We start from the raw sequence: 13,295 nt of genomic DNA, 5'->3' as shown, positions 1-13,295 counted from the left end.
CCATTGACAACCATTGCATGCAGATCCTACCCTGGAATTCCAGGGTTCTTGCAAGAGCACAATTTGAATTTGCTCAGCGAGTTACTCTGGCAATTAGTAATGATGCTCATTACCCATGTCCTTGGAGCCGAGCAGCACCAATGACATTGGTATATCTGATATATAGGCAGGCCAGAGGCGAGGCGATTTGAAGTCTGGAATCAGTCAAACATTGGTCGTAGTGTTATCCAATTGCGTGCAGTGATATTTTCAAATGCATGCTTGGTACCGCCACTCGAGTTGGGCCATTTTCATTACTCATAGCCAGACCCTAAATCTCTAGATTTGGGTCTGGATTTCCAGGCTATGCAGAGCCTTCAAACAAGCACCCAAGTTCCTTATTCAAATCATAAATTATTCTGTACTTGGACCTCAAAGACCAATTGGGAGCACTAGCCTATTTTTCTCAGATTTATCGATAATCAGCAGTCTGTTACCTGCTAGCCTATCAGCTTCATGCATGTACAGTATAGTGCAAGGTAAATGTATAATGAGAACTTCACAGCGTCATCTCGAATCACCTCGTTTCTAGATTGACCAGAACCTACCAGATGGACATAGATTAGGCCTACAATACCCATATCACTACAGTAAACTCATGTTGGCTGTGATTTTTCCAGCCATTTGGAACTGGCTGGAAAAAAGCTGCCTTTAATGGCACTTTGGGGGGCACTGCATCCACTTGTTTACTTTTCTCTCACACACTGTTCATTGCAACTTCCTCTAAACCAGGGATTTCCAAACTGTGGGAATAAGTTTGGGAATCCCTGGTTTACTTATACTTATAAACCAGGGATTCCTAAACTGTGGTACGTGTATCACCGGTGGTACACAAGCTTCCACTAGGGGTACGCAAGATGAAAAGGGCAATGGGCAAAATCTTAAGCCTATGTTCTCTTTGTTTTTGTGTTTCATAATGTTCTCCACACTGTTTTTTTAGTGTGAGAGCACTGTGCCATCTGTGTCTAATTTATTATACTTTGTAACTGATAAACACATACAAAGTTCAAACATTTGGATAAAAACTATTTTGAACATTTTAAATTTTAATCAATGACTAAATGTATTGCAAATTATTGTATACTTTGCAAATGATATGTATATTTTAAAATCTGACATACCCCCTGGAGTGCCTTCACGTACCCCCATTTGAGAACCACTGCTCTAAACCATTAGGTGTAAAAACCAGGGATGGGCAAAAATACATAGGCAGTGTAGCAGAACTATGAACTATGTAAGCGGCGCAAGTTTACACTTAATAATATGAATCCTCTGACACACTAAGCAAGGTGCAAAGACAATAAGCAAAGTATGAAGTAGGGCTGTTTTTTTGTGGTCTGTGAGGTTTCTTTTTTTATTGGTTAAGTGGTCCTTGGTCTGAAAAGAATCTGCTTTAAAGGGAGCATGAAATCACTTTGCAAACCTTCCATATCTGTCTATTTAATCTATTCCTTCATCAATACACTGACTGTTTTAAGTAGACAGTGTTTGAGAGCAAAAAGGTCACAACTGAACTTCTCAAGTGATACAAAGTGGAGACAAGTCTCTTATCTATTGTCAATGCATGCTCAGATTGCTTGATATTGCACTGTGTAACACTGTTCATCAGGATCATTACCCTTTTAGTTGGTTTTTAACTAGTTGGGTGCCATGTAAGTGCTAAATTGTGATATTGAGGCCAAGGGGCATACATGTGATTTTTCATCGTTCATATATTGCTTTAGGTCAGTGGTTCTCAAATGGGAGTACGCGTACCCTAGGGGTAGGCCTACGTGAAGGCACTCCAGGGGGTACGTGAGATTTTAACCCTTAGAACCCGATTGACGCAAAGTGCGTCAAAAAACACACCCTTTCTTCCCTGTTACATTGCTCCGCAACTGTTCATCACAGCGAGATGAAACCTCTATTGCGTGACAGAGCAGAAGTGGGGCTTTCCAACAAGACCACGCACTTGTCTGTAAGTTAAAGTATGAAAATAAAAACATGAAATTGAATCAAATTGCACCATATTCTCTGTGTTCACCTGCGCACCCATTACTCTCGCCAAAGATATGGCAAGCATATCAGATGAAAGAGGAGACACAGGGCTATCCATTGATAGCAAGTATGTTGAAAACAGACGAAATAACTGCAAAATAATAACGTCATGTACAAAAACCAATGCTGCACACCTATTACTCGTTTGAATTACTCGCGGACCTGTGATCGGATATATATGCCACGCATGTCAGGTGAGAGGAGACACAGAGCTATCTATCATTTGATACCAAGTACATCCTTCTGGGTTATAAAACAGACGAAGTGACGGCAAAATAATAACTTCATATAGCTCGACTTACCTCACGTTTTTGTCTGTTTTTGTAGCAAAGCATGTTTATAATCCAACGCTATTGTGTATTTCTATGGCAAAGAATGTTAATAATCCGCTTTTGAGATCCTACCAAATTCCTGCATGGCATCCAATTCAAGGCTCACATTGCATCCCAATTTGTTAGGCAAAGAAACACCTTTTTTGCCTTTACTTTGTTCATGGCAATGCAGTAAAAAGTTGTAGAGAATCATGAGTGCAGACACCATAGGCACACACGTAAACTCGGATCAAGTCAGGTCAGATCAGTTCGTGTCACAGATATGGAGCGCAGAAAGGTCATTTTTAATCGCTAAATAAAAAAAATGGCATTTCTGTAAGGCGCACACCACATGTCTGTAAATTGCTCAGCCCCAGAGAATCCCTCCACTATGGCAATGATATTGCCAGATTCAGGACAGTCTGCCCTACACACACATGAAATGCACGTAGAGCTATGAGCTTGCTGTGGTGAGATACATGTCAAAATATAAGGATTTTATTTTAACTTTTTATATTTTAATTCTAATTTTAATTCTAAAAATCAATGCTAGTACTAATACATGGCAGATCTGGATAGCCTAGACTCTGCTTAAAAAACAATATACAATATGTGTGTGTGGCACTTACAATGACCAGAATAAATCCTTATGAATAAAGGTAGAGAAATGCCCTAAAAACAGCTTATGTTTAAAATATACATAGATTTAAAAATAAATAATCCATGGAAAAATACTTTAAAAACAATTATTTAATAAATATTTCAGGAAAATATAAGTTCATAAAATTAATTTTATATTTCAGTAGGCTATTCAATTTCATTATCCTAAAAACCCAGAGTCCCCCCCATACCAGGATGGTTCGACCCAACCTGTCACATGCCACCCGCCATCACCTGTCAATCACTGTCAAAACTCAAATGATGGAGTCGTGGTTGAAGTTTATGGATGGAGTCATGGTTCCAAAGTTGAATAAATTAGACACTGATGTCAAAGTGCTATGTTTTAAGTTTTTTTTCTCAACTAAAAATGCTTTGCGCTGGTTAGGGGGTACTTGGCTGAAAAAATATTTCACAGGGGGTACATCACTGAAAAAAGGTTGAGAACCACTGCTTTAGGTGATAGCCTACATGAAGCAACTTTTTGAGCAATGTTGCAGGGCAACAATACACCCGGTTCCATGTGTTCTGATTGGGTTGTTATCAAGCAACTTGAGGTTGGTGTGAGAGGGAGTGTATTGTGTGTGCAACCTGCATGTTACTCATCTTGCACTGGATCATCTAAATCACACCAGTCAGTGGCTACATTCATTGTTTTGCACTCTAGGATGTCATCACATCACCAAAAGTATTGGTTTTACCAAATATATTTGGCAGTATTTTTAACTACTAAGATACACACCTATAAAGTATTGTCATTAATTTATTAATTGCATCAATGTGCAATATTATATTGTTTTTTTTTTCTTTATAAGCCAAGTGGATATAAAATAATTAACTGTAAACTGGTAAGTTGTCTGAATTCCTGTAAAAATGTCTGAGGCGAAAAAAAAGTATTTTAAATACATGTATCATAAATACTTCCCATCCATGTGTAAAACCTCAGTTTATAAATGTACAGTTAAGATACTGAATGTCCAAATCTAGTTTACCTTAACAATATGACTACATGCTCAGCTCAGGAATCCTGTATTTTAATGTGGTTTTCCATGAAGCAGTGAAAAGTCTCCAACTAATTATTTATCGGAAATAGAGCACATTATGGCTCATTGAGCTCATGCATTTACCATGGCACTGTTTGGATAACCGTGTGCAACTCCACAACATTTTGTTTGTGTTGCTTTTATTGCCAGGATCTTGTATTACAGTTTTTTTTTACAACTTACAACACACATTTCCAAAGCTTTGTTGCTTTTTCTTCAAATCTACACACAAATCCAACTATTGCACACATACAATGCTGAGTGTGTATCTACGTATGGGCCTTTACTATGGCAGTGATTGGTGATGTTCAGTGAAGAAATAAGTGTTTGCACATGAGTCATCTTCAGCACATTCCGAAGACCTTTAATGGGGTTTAAGTCAGGACTTTGATGGCAAATTCATCATGATTTCTACTCGGTTCCAGAGGTTTGTTCAGTGGGTACCATGCATGATGGTGCTTTTCAACACACACACGGTGCAACAATACTCATAGGACTGGACCTCAACACCTGTGTGTGGTCATAAACCACTTTTAATTGGCTAGGAAGCGTAATGGCGAAGGTCACGTGATCTAATGACCCTAAGCCTGATTGATGGGCATGTTGTCAGGGCACCCATGATGCACATTGCTCCATGAACAGCTGTAAGCCTGTGTGGGCAGTTTTATGATCTGGGTTGTCTCAATTGGCCAGGTGTAGGCCTTGAATTTCTAGGTCCTTGAATTTCCCTTTGGGGATCAATAAAGTATCTATCTGTCTATCTCTATCTATCTAGGCTCAGCAATGTTATGTGGCAATCAAATGAAGTCAAGTAACAACCTGACCACGACCAGGTAATCTCATCAATGATTTTTCTCATTTTCTTCCCAGATGAGACATGCATGTTCCAGTCAGGTGACAATGTAAAAATTAGTCCAGCCCAAATGATAGAAAAGCAAGAGGAATCGCTTCACACAGTAAATTGGCCACCACAGAGTCCTAACGTTCATTGGTAGTCTGTATGGTGTGCATTGTCCTGGAGAAGCCACACAGAGGTTCAACATTCTTGTTGTTTAACATCTTTGTGAAAAAATGAATAGCCTAGCACTTTGGATGGAAATACATGTTGAGATGTCAGGTTGTTGAAACAATTGTAGGCTATAATCAAAGCTAAAGGGGGTATTAGAGTGCATGACTTTTTTGACCAGGCAGGAGCACATCTAGTTTTAACTTGTTTTATTATTATTATTATTATTATTATTATTATTATTATTAACTTTAGTTCGTTTAGTTATTTGTGTAAATAATTGGCCAAAGGTTGCCTTGACCAGTGCCTGATAGATGAGTTCAGATGAGTCGTAGTTAGCTGCCCACTATATAGACTGTTAGTTCGACAGACCCTTTGACAGACTGTGTTCTCTCACCATAACATTATTTTTGCGCAACATGGATCATAGATCTATATGAACATGGATAACGTTCAGGCTTTGTAGTGGTTTATCAAACTCCATTGAATGACGTCAATTCAGAGAAACTAAAGACACAAGAGGCACTACTCGCATACATATTTACCTTTCTCATCCAATGGCTGGAAATAGTCTAGTTGCAACCATGGTGACTTTTTCGTGCCGATTTTACAGTATATATGACAATAGGCATCACACTATAGCACATGAGTGGTACCGTATGATTTTTTAAAGACATGGTGAATTGCATCAGGCTTACAAAAGGGCAGGCGATCTTGACGTTTCTCTAAAGTCTTTGCTGAGGGCTTGTTTTTGACTCATCGCAACCGGTTGTGACTGGTTTAATCTAGATGGTCGAGCTTGCGCAGTAGGTGTAAACAGGAAGAAACCTCTGATAATACAGTAAATGTTCGCATAGAGGAGTTCAAGAAAGCGTTGGAACCGATGTTATACTTGTGTTATGAGCGTGTAATGTAAATTGCGTGAAATCGGTATATTTTTCGCAACAGATAGTGTTGGTCTTCAATATGTAATTTATGCCATTTTAAAGGCACCGAACGACTGTTGCTAACACTTAACGTTAAGTACCCTGCTAACGTGAGCTAGCAAACGTTAACGTTATTACCAGTGTAGTCTATTCCTATTAGTATTTTGACAGATTTGGTGTGTGCCTTTCTTTTAACGGTCCCACCATAATCTTGCATTATTTAGGCAATCATACGGTGGTCGCTGTGGTTTGATGATAACAGGGTAACGTCGATATGCTTCATCTTTGTTCGTTTTTAAGTCGACGTGAGGTGGCCTACTAACCTACTATTTGGTGTCCTGCACAAATACGTCCCTCTTGCAAGCATAGCAGCATAGCTGACATACAATATATCAGGAAACACGGAGTCGATAGAAATGGTTCAAAAAGATAAAACAGTGGACGCTTCCCAACCAGAGAATGAAGCAAGTCCCAGTCCGGGATCTGTAGAAGCCTGTGTCGATGCTCCGGGCTCCGTCGAAGGACCCATTATCGGGGTCGAGAGAACAGGCCGGAGAAAATTCACCAGTGGAGTCGTCGAGGGTGAGGAAATGCACCCGGTGCATGTCTTATTTTGCAGAAAATAATATACATTTTAATTTAAATATGCCACTAAAATTCTACGAGTATTGTGTTTTCCATTGCACCATTTTTGCAATAAATTGCTATTGCTTGATGTTGTGGACCCTCTATCGCTAGCTAACATTCTGATCTAACGCCAACGTTTACTGGTTTACTAGCTTGCCTTGCAGAAATAGGGTAAATCTCGTGGTGATAAGGCATCAACCGGGTGTTTAATACATATATATTTAAGGGGCGCTTTTTCATTGGATGGCAAATCACACATTCCCATCACATTTGATTTTTTTTATATTGCATTGCTGTTATGAGAGTTGGTTTGCAAATGCACATTAGACATCGTTTGTATTCGATGGTCGGCTATTAATCCTAATGTGGCATTTGCAGTAATGGGCTTTATGTTATGTCACTTGCAGATTGTATTACCTATAAGTTCTTGGTGGTATGCGGTCGTATTAGTGTCTGTAACCTAATGTTAACTAGGCCAGCCTAGTGGGGGAGCCAGTGGGTGTTGCCAGTTTTACCCTCTACTGCCTATGGTTTCACCAATATTTTTAGCAAAATGTCGGCAGGTTGGAAGCGATGTAGTGGCTGGAATGTGCAGTGTAACCTGTGTAAAAGAACCAGTTGTTTGTTCTCTGTTGCCAGGGTTCTATGGGCGGCCATGGACAATGGAACAAAGAAAAGAGCTTTTCAGGAGGTATTGCTTGTTATTTCTTTTTCCCCAGATTCTTAAATGATAAATGTATTTTTCCATAATCAAATCTGATCGCACATCACTGTACCATGGAACAGGCTACAGAAGTGGGGGTTGAACACATACTTGTATGCACCAAAAGATGACTACAAACATAGAATGTTCTGGAGAGAAATGTATTCAGTTGAGGAGGCAGGTAAGAACTCGGATGAAACAGTACTTACTTCATATTCTTATAAGCACATTTGCAGGCTAAAAAACATGACAAATGTAAATGCATCATATGGATTAATCATTTTCAGAGCAACTTATGACATTGATCAGCGCAGCAAAGGAATATGGGATTGAGTTCATCTATGCCTTGTCCCCTGGCCTGGATATCACCTTCTCCAATCAGAAGGAGGTGACCACGCTAAAGAGGAAGCTCGACCAGGTGAGAAACGTGATTGGCCAGAAATACTGCTGTCCCTAAATAATATTATAGATGTTGCATAGATGATGATGATACTTAATGGCATCTGTCTACAAAGTTCTTAATACAATACAATACAGTGGTAGCATAGTGCCTAGTAGCCTAAAAAATGTTGTGGGTTCAATTCCCAGTTTTCACTGTTGTGCCCCTGAACAAGGCACTTAAGCTGCTCCAGGAGACAGTGGCCCTTGAAATATAATTAACATAATGTAAGTCGCTTGGATAGAAGCGTCTGCTAAATAAATAAAAAAAGCAAATAAATGTAATGCATCAGCAGGCAGGCAGTATGTAAGTCCCTGTAACTTTTTTGTTAGTGAATGTATATGTGCTGTCAATACATACAGGAATATGTTCTATGTATCTGGGTATGTCACTAATGGAGTTAAACTGTTTTTGTTTTGTTTTGATGTTAAATCCCATTCAGGTTACTCACTTTGGGTGCAAGTCTTTTGCCTTACTTTTTGATGACATCGACCACAACATCTGCCCAGCAGACAAGGAAGTGTTCAGCTCTTTTGCACACGCCCAGGTGTCAATCACCAATGAGATCTTCCAGTATCTGGGAGAGCCGGAAACATTTTTATTTTGTCCTACTGGTAAGATGGCACAACTTATCTAGTTTGAGAGAGACCAATTAATGAAGCATTGCTTTCTGTGACACTAGGGTAGCACACTACAAATTACTTAAAAATAGGCAAATAATCTAATGTTCACATGTATTGACCGTTTCAAGAGAGTTCCATTATCAGCATCATAGTTGTTCCCACAAGGCTTCCGTTTTAACATTCCATGTTATCTTAATGAAGCGGAAGTAGATTAGGAACAAAATAGAACGTTCAAGCATTGTTTTTGTTTTTCTTGTTGAAAGGGTCTATATTGACTATTTTGTTTGTTGTGGTGTCTTTTTAGAATATTGTGGGACCTTTTGCTATCCAAATGTGGCCCAGTCACCATACCTCCGCACCATTGGAGAGAAACTGCTTCCTGGCGTTGAAGTGCTGTGGACAGGTGAGGACATTGTACAGTTCTCTGTAGGGGTGTAACGGTACACAAAAATCACAGTTCCGCATGTACCCCGGTTTTGAAGTCACTGTTCAGTTAATGTTCTGTACAGTAGGCCTGTAGGTACCGCTAACCCAACATTTACGGACAATATTGCTGATGTGCAACGGGAATAGTATTTTGAAAAGATGTCAAATGTTTTTTGACGTTAATTGATTAAACTGACATTTGGTCCGCCGCTTAATATGTTTGTGTGGGAACTGGAATTTGAAACAGGGTCTGCAAGCAAAAAAAGCCTACTGTTTCTTACTGTTAAAGACTGCATTTGGTACATTCGGTACACATCTGTATTGAACGGTCTGTACCTAAACGCTTCGGTACGAATATGCGTACCTTTACACCCCTAGTTTTCTGTGACTTCCCTGTCTTTGACCATTCGATACAATATTGTTGTAACAACCTGTCAATTCAGATATTGTAGAGCTAATCAGTTGTACTCTTATTATAGGCCCTAAGGTTGTGTCCAAAGACATAACGGTTGAGTCTATTGAAGAGGTGTCCAAGATCTTGAAGAGGGCACCAGTCATCTGGGACAACATCCACGCTAATGACTATGACCAAAAAAGGCTGTTTTTGGGCCCCTACAAAGGCCGGTCTACAGAGCTCATCCCCCGCCTGAAGGGCGTCCTCACCAACCCCAACTGTGAATTCGAGTCCAACTATGTGGCCATCCACACCTTGGCCACGTGGTACAAGTCCAACATGAATGGTGTGCGGAAAGACGTTGTCATGAGTAAGTGCCAAAGTAGCTCAAACTAGTTTGTGTAATGTTGGTAATTTGGTAGTAATGTTATCTCAAATTAAAGCACTTTGGCTTTTAGCTAAGTTAATGTACCAAGCCACCAAGAAAGTTTTAACTCCATAGCTTCATGCATGATGCATTGACACCAGTGAATTCATATGTGCATTAAGATACCGTAATGGCGTTTCACACTATTGTGCTATTTCCTCCATTTCCACAGCGGACAGTGAGGACAGCACAGTTTCCATCCAGATCAAGCTGGAGAACGAGGGGAGTGATGAGGAGCTGGAGACGGACATGCTCTACAGTCCCCAGCTGGCCCTGAAGATGGCCCTCAGCGAGTGGCTGAGCGAATTTGGGGTGCCCCATCAATATAACAGTGAGTTCCCTGCACAGCCCCCTTAGCACTCTCAAGTCTACAATCTTATTCTCACATTTTTGGTGCCCACTTTTTTTTTCTTCCTCAGAGTGCTTTTTGAACAGAAGCTCACAAGATGAAAAGCTGCATAATTGTGTAATGACTTTTATAGGTTTAGTACAGTAGTACATTTATTTCTGCTTTGGATTTAGTGATTGTTCTTTTCCTTCCTCCTTTCAGTACTGCTTTGTCATGGTTTTATTTTAGACACTTTCTGACAGAACCGCTCCTGGTCTTGCTTTGCAGCCTCGCCCTTACAGTAACTGATATCTGTCCTCACAGGTCGGCAGGTACCCCACAGTGGAGCCAATAGCACGGCCATTGATATCTCCTCCCTGGGCAGCCCGGGGATCGGTGCCACCACCACAGTCACCACCATCTTCCAGCAGCCCATCATGAGTCCCGCCCCAGCGGCTCTGGCCCCCGAGCCGCTCCCACTGGGCAAGGAGGACGAGGAGGTGGAGGAAGAGGAGGTGAAGAAAGAGTCGGACGAGGAGCCCATGGAGACGGCAGCCGAGAAGCAGGACGAGGCAGAGACGGAGGCCGAGGAGGTGGCCGCCGAGCCGGAGGACGTGAGCCAGATCCTGACGGAGATTGTCCAAGCCAAGATGACGACCGAGGAGCTGCGGCCCATGGACACGGACAAGGAGAGCCTGGGCGAGTCCAAGTCGCCCGAGATGTCCGTGCAGGAAGACTCAGGCAGCGACATCGCGCCCATGCAGACGGACGAGCAGCAGCAGCAGCAGCTGCTGCAGCTACAGCAGCAACAACAACAGCAACAGCAACAGCAGCAGCTGCTGATGATGAGCCAGGCCAAGGAGCCGGCCTTCGTGCCAGGCCCAAATGAGAAGCCGCTCTACACGGCCGAGCCGCTCACCTTGGACGACCTGACACTACTGGCCGAGCTCTTCTATCTTCCCTACGAGCACGGGCCCAAGGCCGCGCACATGCTCAAGGAGTTCAACTGGCTGCGTGCCAACAGCAGCATTGTCAGCGTCAACTCTGAGGACAAGGACCCAGAGAAGGTGAGGGGGGGGGGGGGGGGGGGGGGGGAGGACACACGCCCTCAAGCATTTTGCCAACAGGAGAGTCACATGTTTGCCTCTACTGGCCTGGAGTCAGATGTGTTTGAGTAGAGCTGTGGAGACTGAGTCAGGAAGTAGCAGAGATTGTCCTGGGCCAGTGGTGCAACAAATAAACAGGGCTTCCCTCTAGCATTGAGCTGAAACTCAAACAAAATGGTGGCTATACAGTTCACATATCCACCATATGGGGGTGCTGGTACTCGGGTTAGAATAGATCAGATCGGAGGAAAAAGTGAGATAGTGGGATAGAAGCAGACAGCGAAATTTTCATCAATTGTTTTTGCACCTTTGTATCAAGTGTTAATGATTATTTTAATCAGTGGGAATTGGTGATTTTTCTAATTGTGGCTCCCTCGCCGTGTGGTGTTTTTAGGCTCAGGAGTGGAAGAACCGAGCGGAGAAGTTCGAGGAGATGTGCTGCTCCGTCATCCAGATGTTCACGCGCCTCTCCAACTCGGCGAACCGGACCATCCTGTACGACCTGTACCCCTACATCTGGGACATCAAGAGCATCATCTCTATGGTGAAGTCTTTTGTGCAGTGGCTAGGTATGTATGGGCCAGAGATGCGCAGGTCTGCGACTGAACCTCTTAACACAAACATCAACACCAAGAGCAGTCCCATCCCCTGTCCCAAGTACACCTATATGAGAGAGAAAGTAAATAAGTAGTCCTAGCGGAATTACCAATGGAAATTGATAGTGATGCCTTTTGCATTGCATTTCATTCAGTCCTGCGTACAGCCATCATAGTGAAATATCTGTAAACACTGAGACCATGTACTACAGTACATACAAACATATAAGCTTGCACAGACACATGCACAAACACACAGATACAGATGAAGGCGTAGTCCTCAACAGATGGTCATGAGGTATTATTAGCCTCAGGTAGCATCAGATCTCAGCACTTCAGCACTACAGTTTCCATCTCTTCCCATAAGACAGAAACATCACCCCCTACTTAGTACATACAACCCCCCCCCCCCCCCACACACACACACACACACACACACACACACACCACCACCACACAAACACACACACACACACACTTAAACAACTCAGGTGCCACAGGCCCCTATTCAGTGCACTCTTTTTTTGATTTGAACTCTACTGTTCATTTACTGTGTAAATGCTGTTGTTTTCTTTCTGCTGACTGAATGCCATCTGTATTGCCCCAACATTCAACCTGCCCTCCCACCCCCTCCCCACCCCCACCAGAGCAAGGAAAGAACCCCCCCCCCCCCCCCCCCAGCATTCATTTGACCCCCTGATCAGGCTAATTACCGTCCCACGACAATGCTAATTGGAAGCGGTGGCTAGCATGCCGTGCGTGGGCTCTGCTGCTTGCTGTGCGTCCTTAGCAACGTGACAGTAACATGATCTGCTGCGTTTCACCCAGTAGCACCTGCTGCCGTCCGTCTCCCCCCACGGACAGGTGGGGAGGGGGTGATGGGCTCCAAGCCCTCTAGCGCGCATGCGAGCAAGGCGGCTGGCTAATGAAGGCTATTCTGGTGCCAAGATGAGGAAGCCCAATTGGCTGATAAAAGCTTGAAGCCCAGCTGCGTAGGACTGCAGATGTGTGGCAGATAGATAGCACATATGTTTTTTTAAGCTATCTTTTTACAGACTCTACTCTCTGCTCCACACACAAGCTCTGTGGACCCATCACTCGAACTGAACCCAAACTCACTTTGCAACAACACATAGTCACTATGCTATGATACTTGGCATTCAGTAAACAGGCATTCAGATGTGTTTACCCTTCACTCGTATTCTCACACTGAAACATAGTCAAGAAAACCTTTATCCCATGCAGTAGACACACACAGATCCCTCTCTCTCCATCAACACAGCCAGCACAGATGCATGCTGCACACATAGAGGTTGGCTCTGGCACGGGGTTTTAGTTGGAGTGACTGGTCCAGACTGAACAGACTTGTGCTGCATGGAAGCCCGTTGACCTAAACAGAAGCACCAGCATGGCCTGGGTTACCCTGGTAACCATGTTTCATTCACAGGTTTCTGAGCGGCTTTATGGTCGAGCTGCGGACTCACTGTGCACAGCAGGCAGCAACCCAAGCTGGCTCAAGCTACACAAAAACCATCTTTAGTGCTCTCTCTTTCTCTCTCTTTCTTTCTTTCTTTCTTTCTTTCTTTCTTTCTTTCTTTCTTTCTTTC

The 13,295-nt window shown here is 42.7% G+C and overlaps 1 protein-coding gene and 1 long non-coding RNA gene across 2 annotated transcripts in view; one reads left to right on the top strand and one right to left on the bottom strand.

Annotated features, from left to right (window-relative positions):
- Nucleotides 1–719: 719 nt before the first annotated feature.
- LOC121685898 lies at nt 720–8,497 on the bottom strand. Its single transcript, XR_006023470.1, has 3 exons — nt 8,484–8,497; nt 3,884–3,889; nt 720–919 (listed from the first exon to the last, which is right to left on the bottom strand). It is a non-coding gene; the product is annotated as an uncharacterized LOC121685898 (long non-coding RNA).
- oga (O-GlcNAcase) overlaps nt 5,879–13,295 on the top strand; it is a 16,583-nt gene continuing 9,166 nt past the window's right edge. The window contains exons 1-10 of the mRNA XM_042066694.1: nt 5,879–6,601; nt 7,286–7,337; nt 7,433–7,530; nt 7,637–7,767; nt 8,231–8,402; nt 8,716–8,814; nt 9,317–9,601; nt 9,831–9,989; nt 10,311–11,053; nt 11,487–11,661. Coding sequence (XP_041922628.1) covers nt 6,436–6,601; nt 7,286–7,337; nt 7,433–7,530; nt 7,637–7,767; nt 8,231–8,402; nt 8,716–8,814; nt 9,317–9,601; nt 9,831–9,989; nt 10,311–11,053; nt 11,487–11,661 — 2,080 coding nt within the window. The 5' untranslated portion in view covers nt 5,879–6,435. The remainder of the gene's footprint in view (nt 6,602–7,285; nt 7,338–7,432; nt 7,531–7,636; nt 7,768–8,230; nt 8,403–8,715; nt 8,815–9,316; nt 9,602–9,830; nt 9,990–10,310; nt 11,054–11,486; nt 11,662–13,295) is intronic.

The sequence above is a fragment of the Alosa sapidissima genome, chromosome 16, assembly GCF_018492685.1.
Source record: "Alosa sapidissima isolate fAloSap1 chromosome 16, fAloSap1.pri, whole genome shotgun sequence".
NCBI classification, from domain to species: Eukaryota; Metazoa; Chordata; class Actinopteri; order Clupeiformes; family Clupeidae; genus Alosa; species Alosa sapidissima.
The sequence above is the reverse complement of the archived record's forward strand: the minus strand, read 5'-3'. Positions and strand labels throughout refer to the sequence as shown.